Source organism: Panthera tigris, chromosome C1 (assembly GCF_018350195.1).
Source record: "Panthera tigris isolate Pti1 chromosome C1, P.tigris_Pti1_mat1.1, whole genome shotgun sequence".
NCBI classification, from domain to species: Eukaryota; Metazoa; Chordata; class Mammalia; order Carnivora; family Felidae; genus Panthera; species Panthera tigris.
Window position 1 is genome coordinate 35,604,526 of NC_056667.1, and position 15,042 is coordinate 35,619,567.

The 15,042-nt window shown below is 40.0% G+C and overlaps 1 protein-coding gene across 1 annotated transcript in view; it reads right to left on the bottom strand.

The window, feature by feature from the left end:
• The window catches only part of TESK2 (testis associated actin remodelling kinase 2), a 131,010-nt gene that overhangs the window by 32,954 nt on the left and 83,014 nt on the right, over window positions 1-15,042 (bottom strand). The window contains exon 4 of the mRNA XM_007077286.3: window positions 6,922-6,970. Within this exon, the coding sequence (XP_007077348.1) occupies window positions 6,922-6,970 (49 nt within the window). The remainder of the gene's footprint in view (window positions 1-6,921; window positions 6,971-15,042) is intronic.

Below are 15,042 nucleotides of genomic sequence, written 5' to 3' on the forward strand. Positions count from 1 at the left end.
ATAGTAAGAAATTTCTTACTACCCCAGTCACTAAACACTGAGTCCCTGAAAGACATTGCAGTGGAATAAAAATGGTCAGTGAGATGTAGAGTCTGATAATTCCCCTCCCTATGAATCAGATCTGACCAACAGAATGCAGCTTAAGTGACATTCTGGAACTTCCAAAGGTATGTCATAAGAAATCTTTCAGTTTTCACTTGGGTGGCTTATACCTCTCGCCAGTCACCACATAAAAAGTCTATCTTGAGATCGCCAAGCTGTGGGAAGCTCAAGCCATACGGAGATGACCCAGAGAATGAGACACCATGTAGTGAAAGACAGGGGCCAAAACACCTTCATTCACTGTGGCACCAGGCATACGAATGAAGCAGCCATCCTGGAAGTGAGTCCTCTAGCTGACACATGAGCATCAGAGACCTAGCAAAGCTCTTCCAAATTCCTGACCTACAAAATCATAAGCAAAATAAAATGGTTGTTTTAAATTACTGAGTTTTAGGGTAGTTTGTTATACAGCAATAAATAGGGAAATAGGTTTATTTTTTTATCTTGATAAGTCCCGAGCCTAGCAGAATACCTAGCCTACAGCAAATTCACTCCAAATGTTATGTGTAAAGTGAACCTCTTTCTTCCCTTGCAGTTCACATCCTGTCATTTCTTCTACACTCATCATTCCTTTAGAAGTCCTGGGTCACAGGGGCAATCATTGTTGGCACATCTGGAATGTTCTCTTAACTATCATGTAGTAGTAAAGGCCCCCCCGCAAAGCCACCCCAAGCTTGAAAGATAGGCATGGCTATGCTGCCAAAGTTAACCCAAGGCAGGCACCAGACAATATCGCATCTGGCTCAAGGTAAATAAGGCCAACATAATACTCTGTACTGGGCTACACAGAAACAAAAAAGAAAGAAGCAGACACAACTAATAGCAATATCACTGCACACCAAGAAACTGGAATCGGGGTCTGGCTGCTCATTTTTATAAATAATGCATGAGTTTGGTCACTGAACCGACAGAGTTTCCTTTCATTGTAAGCTCTCTGATTATATAAGGCTTCTTATAAGTCTGACAAGAAACAACACATATCAACCCACATAAACAAGGAATTTTCAAAGTAACTATTCTTTTAAAAAGAAAGAAGGTGTACAATGGGGGTGGAAATGGTGAGTGAGAAGAGGATGAGGGCTATGTGAATAAAAAGTTCTTTTCAGCCGCCTGCAGGGCTGATCCATTCCCTCGTGAGTTAAGAGTGTTTCTTCTTTTTTTTCCTAATGTTTATTTTATTTTTGAGACAGAGAGCACAAGCAGGAAGGGCAGAGAGTGGGGGAACAGAGGAGCTGAAGCAAGCGGGCTCTCTACTGACAGCAGAGAACCTGGGGCAGGGCTGGAACTCACAAATTGTGAGATCATGACCTGAGCCAAAGTCAGACTTTTTTTTTTTAACATTTATTTATTTTTGAGACAGAGAGAGATAGAGCATGAATGGGGGAGGGTCAGAGAGAGAGGGAGACACAGAATCCGAAACAAGTTCCAGGTTCTGAGCTGTCAGCACAGAGCCCGACTCGGGGCTCAAACTCACAGACCGCAAGATCATGACCTAAGCCAAAGTCGGGCGCCTAACCGACTGAACCACCCAGGCTCCCCTTAAATTTTTTTTTTAACGTTTATTTATTTTTGCAAAGTTGGACATTTAACCAACAGAGCCACCTAGGTGCCCCTGGAGTCTTTTTTTTTTTTTAATTTTTAAAAATGTTTTTATTTATTTTTGAAGGAGAGAGAGACAGAGCATGAGCAGGGGAGGAGCAGAGAGAGAAGGAGACATAGAATTTGAAGCAGGCTCCAGGCTCTAAGCTGTCAGCACAGAGCCCGATGCGGGGCTCAAACTCACAAACTGGGAGATCATGACCTGAGCCAAAGTTGGGAGCTTAACCAACTGAGCCACCCAGGCACCCCTGGAATGTTTCTTTCAGTACCAAGTATCTGCCTGACTGAGGTCACTTTGCTGTAAAGAGAATGAATCACCTCACTAGGCCAAGTAATTGCTGAGTGGTTCTTACTGGCACAGTGGGGAGAAAAAGCATAATTTCTCCTAGAAAAGGCAAGAGAGACCCCAAAATATCTGCCAAGCAATTCTTTTCTTTTGCTGACTCTTTTGACCAGAGAGTACAGTCACTTGAGATCCCTACCCGACAATCTTATATTTCACTCATTCCCAAATTTCCAATCTTCTAGGCACTGAAAGGTCCTGCACAAAGAAGCCCCTTAAACTGTTTGATTATGAGGATATTTCTCTCTTTGTGCCTTTCTTAACAAGCTTAAGAAGAAGGCATTATGAGATGACACATACTCTGTCTGGAAGAATCTCTCTCTTGTCTGTCTTTGACAATCTCCCACACCTCCATCTTGGATATGGAAGAGAAAACATATAGCATGTAAGTTGGTGGCAGCTACTTTTTGAGTAGAATGACATCCAACCTTAGGATGAAGTTGACAATACAAAGACAGAGTGAAGAGACAGAAAGACGTGGGGACTCTAAATAACATTTAGCTGCTGAATTAAACCAACCCTTAACCTAATAAAACTGCTGGAATTCCAGTTATATGAGTCATTTTGTTGTTTAAGGCTTTGTGACTATTTTCCATTACTTGCCAACCAAACACATTCTAATATATCCAATAACCAGGAAATATCTTTACCAAATAACAAAAAATATATAAATAGAATAAAATTCTACAAATACTATACATGCTACACATACAAGAACATGTGGGGAATATACATAAGTGCTTAGCACTGTGGGGAATAGATAAGTGAATTAAGGACAGTGTGTTAAAATGGAATGGGTATAGGCTTTGAAGTCAAATGAATCTGGACCCAAATCCTACTTTGGGAATTCATTTAATTTCTCTAAGCCTAGTTTTCTCATCTATAAAATGGAGAAAATATGACTACAGAATTGTGAATTATACCTAATATATAAAGCATTTTTTTTAAATTAGAGAAAGTCTTTACCCTCAGTTAGAGTAGAAAAGACAAATAATTATGATCTGCTAATTGGGATATTTATCGGGTATGGGAAAGTGCAACAGTGGTTCCAGTTCTTCACCCTTTATGGAATCTATGCCCTCTGACATATAACTTTGCAGTATGCTCCCAATGTGGACTCAGGCATGTGACTTGTTTTGTCCAATGGGGATGTTGGCCAAGCAAACTTGAATATAGGCAGAATCATGAAAAGCACTTATGCAAATGGCTGGCATACTCTTGCTATTCTGGTATCATCATGTCCAGGCTAGTCCGCTGGTCCCAGAAGAAGGATGAGAAGCAGCTAGAGCAAAGGGGTCCCAGCAAAGCCCAACCTAGATCAGACTACCAGATGACCTGACAGATGCATGAATGAGCCCAAGTGAGACTAGCAGAAGTGCTCAACTTGCAGATGTACAAGAAATAAATGTTTATTGTTGTATTCTTTTGAGGTTTTATGGTTGGACATTATATAGCAATAGCTAACTAATAATACAAAGGGTTATATATTTTCTGTCTTTAAAAACTGAAGATTTCCACTTCCTTGATACTCATGACCAAATGAAAGACAATGTTAGGTCTCCTGAGTCAAAGAAATACTTATGGAACATTCCTATTTGATACATGAAATTTAAAAGGTTCTGTCTGATCTTTTATCAAACCGTTTTCTCTATAACAAACAACTCATTTGCTTAAAAACTCAGAAGTCTATACTTACTACAGGTAAAACTACCGGTGGTAGTTAGTAGTACCTAACTGTCTGATTGTTCCAAGTTCAGTTAATGTCTACAATTACAAACAACACTCACAGAAATGGTTAAAGCCTAAAAAAGTCCAGATCACTACTATATGTGAGAAGTACTCTTCCTAATAATATCAACACTTTACAGGCACTAACAAGAGTTATGTTTGTCTACTGTAATTATTGAAAAATTATTTTAAGAGAAATAAAGAATGGTGTTCACATTATTGTAAAGAGCAGGCATTCCACCAATCAAGAGTTCCATCCAAGTTCCCAATGCTGTGCTAGATGTTAGTAGTAATTTATTTTTATAATCCTTAGTGAAACCAAAAGTGTGCTGCCAAATTCAATTCTAAGACAAACATGTGAGTCCTCAGATATCTATGCCATAACGGCCCTTGGGGATCCCCTTCTGAAAATAACCAGTGACATTTGGATATTTGGCCTAAATGACCATCAGCCTATTAACATCATAATAAAAATTATAAGTTATGCCAATATCTGATTAATGATACTGGAAATATACACTCTTTCACAAAGCAGGCACTGTATGTTGTATATGGCTATAACAAGCTAACAAACACAGAGAATATTACTTAAGTGCAACATGGCCAAAAGAATGCTGCATTAAGAGCATTCGTTTCTGCCATTTCGACTACACTCCACTTCTAAATTTACAACATGATCACAGATTTTTCTTTTAATTTTTATTTAGTTTGAGAGAGAGAGAGAGAGAGAGAGAGAGAGAGTGGGGCAGGGGCAGAGAGAGAAGGAGACACAGAATCCAAAGCAGGCTCCAGGCTCTGAGCTGTCAGCGCAGAGCCCGATGTGGGGCTCAAACTCGCAAACTGCAAGATCATGACCTGAGCCTAAGTTGGATGCTTAACTGACTAAGCCACCCAGGCGCTCCATGATCACAGATTTTAAAGCATGTTCTTTGTCAGAAAAAACCAACATACAAGCCCTTCCAGTAAACTGACATTTCAGAGAACAATGATACAAACATGGAGTACAACAAATACTTTAACAATTATTAGTGTCAGAGCTCTGGCAGAAAGCTTGAGAGAAGGAGAGAGTTTTGTGTTTGAAGAATTTATAGACTCACTTCTGAGAAAAGAAACACACAGAAAATGTTTTTGATCTGAAATGCTGGTTATGGGCGGGTTCATTTGTAAAAATTTAGTGAGCTGTACACATTTCATATGTTATAACATTTCTGTTATGTCACACTTCAATAAAAAGTTTTTTTTTTTAAGTTTATTTATTTTTGAGAGAGAGAGAAAGCGCAAGTCGGAGAGGGGCAGACAATGAGGGAGAAAGAGAATCCCAAGCAAGCTGTATGCTGTCAGCGTGGAGCATGATGTGGGGCTTGAATCCACAAGCCATGAGATCATGACCTGAGCTGAAGTCAGACACTTAACCCACTCAGCCATCCAGGCGTACCCAATAAAAAGTTTCTAAAATTTTTAATAACATTAACCACAGAATTGAACTAAGTATCAAATGAAAAATATTGACAATTTAAGGGGTTTGGGAGGGCCCAGTCATTGCTAATAATAAAAGCTGTAACAGTTAAAATGTACTAAGCAATTACTATATGCCAGCCACTGTGCTAAATAAGCATTTTATATTTCTTCCTCACAAAATCCCTGTGAGGTCATCCTCTTATCAGTAGGATCTGCTATAATTACTGACTCCCTCCTTCTTGAAACTCCTTCCTTTCCATTCCAGGCCAATACACTCTCGTGGTTTCTCTTCCTACCTCACTAACCACTCCCTCTCAAAATGTCTTCTCCTCAGACTTTTATAATTAAATACTTTAGGATTCAGCTATTGGTCCTCTTTTCTATCTAGACTCCCTGGAACAGATACCATTATTTTTTTTATTCCCATTTTACAGACAACACCACTGAGACACAGAGAAATTCAAACCTAGGCAATCAAGACTTCAGAGTCCATGCTCTTTTTTTTTTTTTAATTTATTTTAACGTTTATTTATTTTTGAGACAGAGAGAGACAGAGTGTGAACAGGGGAGGGGCAGAGAGAGAGGGAGACACAGAATCTGAAACAGGCTCCAGGCTCTGAGCTGTCAGCACAGAGCCTGACGCGGGGCTCGAACTCACAGACCGTGAGATCATGACCTGAGCCGAAGTCGGCCGCTTAACCGACTGAGCCACCCAGGCGCCCCCAGAGTCCATGCTCTTAACCACCTCATTATTCTGCCTTCTTTGGCCTTCCATATAAGAGGCAGGACAGAACTATACACATTCCACATTCTGGTGCCCTCAGTAACTGAGAAAAGAGACACAGAGTGAGGTACATGGGACCTTCCTTTATCAGATATTAGGGACAAATATAGGGCACCAAGCCAGCAGGAAACCAATACTTGCAAATTCTGTTAAACAATTTTCCTTCCTAAGTTTCTTCACTTTGTATTTTGGTACTTACTTCCTAAGGAGGAATGTGAATACATTCTAGAACATAGACTCTTAAATCTAGATGCTCATTTGAATAATCTTGGGGAGCTTTAAGAACACATATGGGCCCTATGAAGACCTACTAAGCCTAGAAGATTCCAGGAAGCTGTGTTTCTGAGAAGGATCCAAGTAAATTCTGAGTTGATAGCTCAGTACCTAAGTTTAGGAAGCCTTTGTTCTAGACAGGATTCTCTGGTCCTCAGAGGTTAAGTAATGGCTTTACTGCCTAGAAGAGACTGAAAATGAAATAAGACTGAAGATGTAAACTGATTCCAAGGAGTAATAAGACCAATCAGGACACTAGAACAGTGATTGTGGAATTTTATATCAGGACACCAAATGTCTCTGGATAGTCCGGGAATTTGTTGCCATGAAATAATCTGCAGCCAAGTGATGTCTCCCTTAGCTTTGGAAGGGGTCATCCGGGAAGCAAGAATCAGTATAACATTTGAGCACTCATATTCTCAGATTATTCACAAATATTATGAGAGAATCCAAGAGTATTAATAGATATGGCTATTTTCCCCGGGCAAGAGAAGAAAGCATTGTTAACACTGCCATTTTTGTATAAATATAAATGCATACACATTTTGCTAACATTATGCAAGTAACAATTAGTATGGAACCACAAATGCTAAAACTAAGGCAAAGAAGTCACTTCAATATGCTTAAGTCTTACCTCTGTAAGTGCATGCAATTGTCCTTGATGTACACACACACCCATGAACCTATGAAACAAAAAAAAATTTTTTTAGCAAAGGAAAAGAATATAACTGCCATATAAAGAAACTAGTTTAGCTACTCATGTATTGGAAATAATCCAATTACCTGTGAAGTCTCCTGGGATCTTGTATAATGCTGCAGCCTCTCAACTTTGATATCAGGCTGGTAATTTTTTTTTTCCTTTAACTTTATTTATTTTTGAGAGAGAAGGAGAGAGCAAGCAGAGGAGGGGCAGAGAGAGAGAGAGGGAGAGTGAGAATCCCAAACAGGATTCTGACACAGGAGCCCTGACACAGGGCTCAATCCCATAAACCGTGAGAATAATGACCTGAGCCAAAATCAAGAATCTGACCTGTAACTGACTGAGCCACTCAGGCATCCCTCATTTGTTACCAAACTTTAATAGGTTACATTCACTATCTACATTTCTTTAACCTTCGTTCATTCCTAAACTCATTATAATTTGCCCTCTGCCAATATCACTTTTTTTTTTTAATCTTTATTTTTGAGAGAGACAGAGACAGAGCGAGAGCAGGGGAGGGGCAGAGAGAGAGGGAGACAATCTGAAGCAGGCTCCAGGCTCTGAGCTGTCAGCACAGAGCCCAACGGGGGGCTTGAATTCACGGAGTGTGAGATCATGACCTGAGATGCAGTCGGACGCTTAACCGACAGAGCCACCCAGGCGCCCCAGCCAATATCACTCTTTAGTAACTAACCATCCTTACTATGAAGAATTCAGAGTTTTACATACTTTTGCATTTCTAGTACCTAGTATAGTATCTGGCACAAAAGATTTGTTGAACAGCATAAATGATTTTTATGACCTACAAACTTAAGTTCAGGCTCTTCTCTTTATTTCATTTTACTGAAATAATCCTTCCAGGATCAGCTAAAATTTCATCTTCTCTATATTGATCTAGGGGATATCTTCACTTATCATTAATCCTCTCTCTCCCTCCTCATCTCAACAGTACTGCTATGCACTTTTCACTCTGCTCTGAAAGATTGTTCATTAGCCTAACTGAGGTGGTCCAGGGTCTGGAATCAGACTGCTTATATTTGAATCCTGGCTCTGCCACTTCATGATGACATCCCCGTATTTTAGTTTCTTCATATACAAAATGGGAGTATTACTATTACCTAACTCATATGGTTATTGTGAAGATGAAATGACATAACTTGGGCTCCTAGAACATACTAAGAACTAGAATATATTAACTGTTCTTCTTTTAACATTTGTGACTTCTTCTCCAGAATGGAATATAAGAAAGATTTTCAAGAATACAGATCTCTTCTCATTTGTTTCTACATATAGTGCCTGATACACAATGCTTTGCAAATAAGATGCTAAACAAACACTTCTTGAATGAAAAAGCAATGATCACCAAATTAGCTTCACAATGTAAATTCATTTTATAAGAAACAACCTTTTTTTTTTTTGTAGGCTCCATGCCCAGCATGGAGCCCAACACAGAGCTTGAACTCACAACCCTGAGATCAAGACCTGAGGTGAGATCAAGAGTCAGACGCTTAACCTACTGAGCTATCCAGGAACCCCAGAAAGAACATTTAGAGTCAGGTACAAGGCTGGAGAACAAAGGAGTATTTATTTTATTTAGTCAAATATTTATATAGAAGTTAGGCAGTAGGATTCTACTAGCAAAACAATAGTTACATATTAGACATATCTCCAGAAGCCAGGGAAGCAAAAGATGAACTACTGGGACTTGATCAAGATAAAAAGCTGCTGCACTGTGAATCAAACAATCAACAAAACTAAAAGGCAACCTACGGAATGGGAGAGGATATTTGCAAATGACATAGCTGATAAAGGGTTAGCATCCAAAATCTATAAAGAACTCACCAAATTCAAACCCAAAAAATAAATAATCCAGTTAAGAAATGGGCAGAAGAGGGGCACCTAGGTGGCTCAGCTGGTTGAACGTCTGACTCTTGGTTTCAGCTCAGATCATGATCTCATGGTTTGTGAGTTTGAGCCCCACATCAGGCTCTGCACTGACAGTGTGGAGCCTGCTTAGGATTCTCTCTCTCCCTCTCTCTCTCTGCCCCTCCCCCACTCTCTCTCTGTCTCTCTTTCAAAATTAAAAAAAACTTAGACAAAAAGAAACAGGCAGAAGATATGAACAGACATTTTTCTAAAGAAGACATCCAGATGGCCAACAGACACATGAAAAGATGCTCAACATCACTCATCATCAGGGAAATATAAATCAAAACCATGATGAGCTACCACCTCACATCTGTCAGAATGACTAAAATTAACAACACAGGAAAACAGATGTTGGCAAGGATGTTGAGAAAGGGGAACCCTCTTACATTGTTGGTGGGAATGCAAACTGGTGCAGCTACTCTGGAAAACAGGATGGAGATTCCTCAAAAAGTTAAAAATAGAACTACCCTACGACCCAGCAATTGCACTATTAGGTATTTACCCAAAAAATACAAAGATACTGATTCGAAGGGGCACATGTATCCTGATGCTTATAGCAGCATTATCAAGAACAGTCAAATTATGGAAAGAACCCAACTGTCCATCAACTGAAATTGGATAAAGAAGATGGATATATATATATAATGGAATATTACTCAACCATCAAAAAATGAAATCTTGCCATTTATAGCAAAATGGATGGAGCTAGAGTATATTATGCTAAGTGAAATAAGTCAGAGAAAGACAAATACCATATGATTTCATTCATACATGGAATTTAAGAAACAAAACAGATGAACGTAGGGAAAGGGAGAAAAAAAGGAGACAGAAGCAAACCCAAAGACACTCTTTTTTTTTTTTATGTTTTTATTTATTTTTAAGACAGAAAGCACAAGCTGCAAGGGGCAGAGAGAAAGGGAGACAGGAACTGAAGCAGGCTCTACACCGTCAGCAGAGATCTTGATGCGGGGTCCAAACTCATGAGCTGTGAGATCATGACCTAAGCAGAAGTCACACTTAACCTGAGCCACCCAGGTGGCCCAAACCATAAGAGACTCTTTTTTTTTTTAATTTTTTTAAGTTTACTTATTTTTGTGAGAGAGAGACAGACAGACAGAGCACAAGCAGGGGAGGAGAAGAGAGGGAGGGAGACACAGAATCTGAAGCAGGCTCTAGGCTCTAAGCTGTCAGCACAGAGGCCGACACGGGACTCCAACTCACAAACCGTGAGATCATGACCTGAGCCAAAGTCAGATGCTTAACTGACTGAGCCACCCAGGTGCCCCACCAGAAGAGACTCTTAACCATAGAGAACAAACTAAGGGTTGATGGAGGGGAGGTGGGTGGGGGAGGGGCTAAATGGGTGATGGATATTAAGAAGGGCACTTGTCATGAGCATTGGGTGTTGTATGTAAGTGATAAATCACTAAATTGTATTCCTGAAAGCAGTATTATACTATATGTTAACTAGAATTTAAATAAAAATTTGAAACAAAAAGAAATTAAAAAATAAAGTCATGAGCCTCCTAAAAGCTGAAAAGACCTGGTTTGGGTATGATACACCCTTGCTTCCCTTCCCCCCAAACCCACCATTCACTATGACCACATCATCCGCAGAGATGTCACAGCCAGCACATTCGGGCAGGCACTGGTTTCATGTGACAGTTTTCTTCTGCCTGCCTTCCTCCCCACCCCCAACTCACATCACCACATCACAGTGGTGTCACACAACTCTACTTCTATGTGAAACTTTTCTGCCTGACCTCCTCAACCTCATTTTCTTTCCATCACCCACCACATCCAAAACAGTTTCACAGAGCTCTCAAGCTAAGATAGGCATTAGCTTTATATTAGAAGAAGAGCTTGAGCAGAGTACATGATTACAGTTGCTATAAAAAGAATATACTTTAAAAGGGAAATATTTCTCAGGGCACCTGGGTGGCTCAGTTCGTTAAGTGTTCAACTTCAGCTCAGGTCATGATCTCCAGTTCGTAAGTTTGAGCCTTGAGTCGGGCTCTGTGCTGACGGCTTAGAGCCTGGAGCCTGTTTCAGATTTTGTGTCTCCCTCTCTCTCTGCCCCTCCCCCACTCGTGTGCGTGTGTATTCTCTCTCTCTCTCTCTCTCTCTCTCTCTGTCTCTCTCTCTCTCTCTCTCTCTGAAAAATAAACATTAAAGAAAACTTTAAGGGAAGTATTTCTCATCCTTAACAGGGAAGTGATATATGCCTAGAAAAGCATTTAATATTAACAGTAAGTTTTCACTGAAATTTTTATTACTAATTATATTAAAATCTAAGTTGTGGACAAAACCTCAAATCTTTTTTGGTATGAGACTGGACCTAAAAATTATTACACTCTGAATGATTCTTACTCCCTACTACCACCACCCAAAATCAAGCCGGCTAGAATTACTTAGCTCAGGAAGGGAGGAGCACTTTGTTAATGCATGTGCTTGAGACTAAGACATTACTGAAATTTATTATTTTTAGTTTCATATAATGCACACACACTTGTGTTAAGTAAGAAGAGGGATGCCTGGGTGGCTCAGTCGGCTGAGCATCTGACTTTGGCTCAGGTCATAATCGCTCGGTTCATGAGTTCAAGCCCTGCATGGAGCTCTCTGCTGTCAGTGCAGAGCCCACCTCCAATCCTCTCCCTCTTTCTCTGTCCCTCCCCAACCCTGGCACACGAGCACTGGCTATCTCTTTCAAAAATAAAAACATTTAATGGGGCACCTGGGTGTCTCAGTTGGTTAAGTGACTTCAGCTCAGGTCATGATCTCACAGATTGTGAGTTCAAGTCCCACATCAGGCTCTGTGCTGACAGTGCGGAGCCTGATTTGGACCCTCTGTCCCCTCTCTCTGCTTCTCTCTCTCTCTCTCTCTCTCTCTCTCTCTCTCTGCCCTTCCTCCAAGCACAAGTTCTCTCAAAAGTAATAAATAAATATTAAAATAAATAAATAAAGGGGCGTCTTGGTGGCTCAGTCGGTTAAGTGTCCGACTTCAGCTAAGGTCGTGATCTTGTGGCTCGGGAGTTCCAGCCCCTCATCAGCTCTGTGCTGACAGCTCGGAGCCTGGAGCCTGCTTCAGATTCTGTCTCCCTCTCTCTCTGCCCCTCCCCCGCTCACACAGTCTCTGTCTCTCTCTCTCAAATATAAATAAACATAAAGTTTTTTAAATAAATAAAAACATTTAAAAAGAAAACAAAAAGAGTTGCTTTTGGTTTTTAGACCAGCACTTCCTAAATTTTAGTGTGGACACAAATCACCTAGGACTTATATAAATTCCAGGCTCTGATTCTACAGGTTGGGGCAGAGGGAGGTTGGGAGTCTGAATTTCTAATAAGCTCCCAAGTAATATTGGCACTGCTAGGTCCATGGACCACACACTGAGTAGCAAGGCTCAGTCTTGACTTGACAAACGACAGTTGATCACCCACTCTAAAGTTAGTAAGACCATAACAGGAAACTTCCAACTCTGATACTACTGGTAAACTAGACTTTGATCAGAGACTTAATTTGCCTCAGCCTTTCCTGTAGCATGATTTACTATTTTCCATAAAGTGTCATTACCATGCTTTTATACACCTTTGCTTTTCTAGGGCTGTTCCCACTTCCCAGAATGCCCCTCCCCTCATTTCTACACAGTTACATTCTACGCACCCTCAAAGCCCAGTTCAAATACTTCCTTTCCCACAAAACAAATCTGGCTCCCTCTAAGTAGAAGTACTTCTGAACTAGCATGCTTCTGAACTATGAAGACACTCCATCTACACCACTCTCCTATAGCATCATTGCTTCCTACCTTTAACTATGTTTTATAAAATGAAATGAATTCTCTTGCCTGTCATATGACAGTATATAAACACTTGCTGGGTAAATTTAACACACAACTCTGACCACTTAAAAATCACTGAATGCTTGTTATTTGCCAGGCACTGGTAATTATTATTATTATATGATTATTATAACAGTTGACTCTTTTTTTCTGAGAGAGAGAGCAGGGGAAAGGCAGAGGGAGAGGGAGAGGGAGAGCGAGAAAGAGAGAAAGAATCCTAAGCAGGCTCCACACCCAGCACAAAGCCTGATGTGGGGCTTGATCCCACAATCATGAGATCACAACCTGAGCCGAAATCAAGAGTTAGATGCTTAACTAACTGAGCCACCCAGGCACCCCAACAACTGACTTTTAAAGAGCACTTACTGTGTAGGCATTGTTTTTATATTATATTCATTTAATCCTCATAATAATCCAATGAAGTAATACTTTTATTCTCCCAATTATATTGATAAAGGAATTCAGGCTTAGAGAAATAAAGTAACCTGCCCAAAGTCATACAAATAATAAGTGGCTGAGCCAGGCGTCAAACCTAAACAGTGGGTTCTGTGCTTTTAATCACAATGTTATATCACCTCTCCATATAGTTATAAAAAGGATTTAAAAATGAACAAGACACAATGCCTTTCATTAAGAAGCTACTCAAAAAGATTTTTGTGGCAGTTCACAACTCCTGATCAAAGTCCAAATTCCTTACTTAGCATGTTATTCAAGAATCTGAATGATCTGACCCACACCTCTTTTACCTTATCTCCTATTACTCCCACCTGAATTCTCTATGTTTTAGTTATATAACCTGTTCCTCCTAAATATGTCCTAAATTCTCCCACTTCCATACTGTTGCTACAATAAGGCCATCTGGAATCCACTTTTTTACTATTTCTTTTAGGGGCGGGGAGAGTGGCAGAGGGGGAGGGAGGGAGAGAGAGAGAGAGAGAGGGAGAGAGAGAGAGAGAGAGAATATGAATCCCAACCAGGCTCCATGCTCAGTGCAGAATCTGACATGGGGCTTGATTCCACAGCCCTGGAATCATGACCTGAGCCCAAATCAAGAGTTGGACGCTCAGCTGACTCAGCCACCCAAGTGCCCCTGGAATCCACTTTTCAAAGCTCTACCAATCCTTACAAACTTAGTGCAAGAATGTCTCCGAATAATAACAATAATAACAATAGCACCCAACATTTATATACCATTTAGGATGCCAGGAACTGTCACATATCAAGTCATATGATTGAGAATGGTTATAATAATTCCTGTCTCAGAGACATAATTTCACATATTTCCCTACTCTTTCTAATCTGAAGTAATCTTTCTCTTCTCTATACATTTATATTACTCTATTTAAAACTCTATTATATAAACACATATCAGGCCTGCCTTCTACATCAAGTTTTATCTATGTCTGCTTCTTCCACTAAATTAGATAGTTCTTGAGGGCAGGAATCTTAAGTGTGGAAAAGAATGGCTATTTACTCACTAAATTATCTCCCTTTTCTTCCTGAAGTTTCCCAATGTCTATAACAGTTAGTTAAGACCATAATATTGAGTTCTGGAGAGTAGTACAGGGGCAGAAATTATTATGTCATTTCTAGGCCTGTCCCATAAAAACCTCAACCCTCTCCTCTATACTTTTCTCCTTCATCTGTCAGCAGATGCAGAAGATCCAGTGAAGGAATCTGAGGCCCTGTCCTAGGTTTAAAAAAAAAAGAAAAAAGCTCTCTAACTCAATCCAACACACGCTGAACTAGGACATGAATAAGAAACATGCCTTTAAATCAATAAGATTTTACGTGGTTTACTACAGTAATTAGCCCACCTGGAATAAATATACTAGGTGGTTTTGTGTCTATATATACTTAAAACACTGCCTTCTTCATAGTTAGCATTTAGTAAATATTTACCGAATTCAGTTAAAAGTTAATTTTTTTTTTTACATTTTATTTATTTTTGAGAGAGTGAGAGACAGAGCATGAGTGGGGGAGAGGCCGAGAGAGGAATATACAGAATCTGAAGCAGGCCCCAGGTTCTGAGCTGTCAGCACAGAGCCCAACATGGGGCTCAAACCCACAAACTGCAAGATCATGACCTGTGCCAAAGTCGGGTGCTTAATTGACTGAGCCACCCAGGCACCCCTAAAAGTTAAATTTCTTAATTCCAAAGCAGGAACTTTCTTCAGTCCTAGTATTATCTAGCAGTCTCCAAAATGAGGTATGAGTAAGATTACCCATTGAAGTCTGGGAAGAAAATTGGAATTTTTAACCTATATTATTATTTATTTTTAATTTTTTAA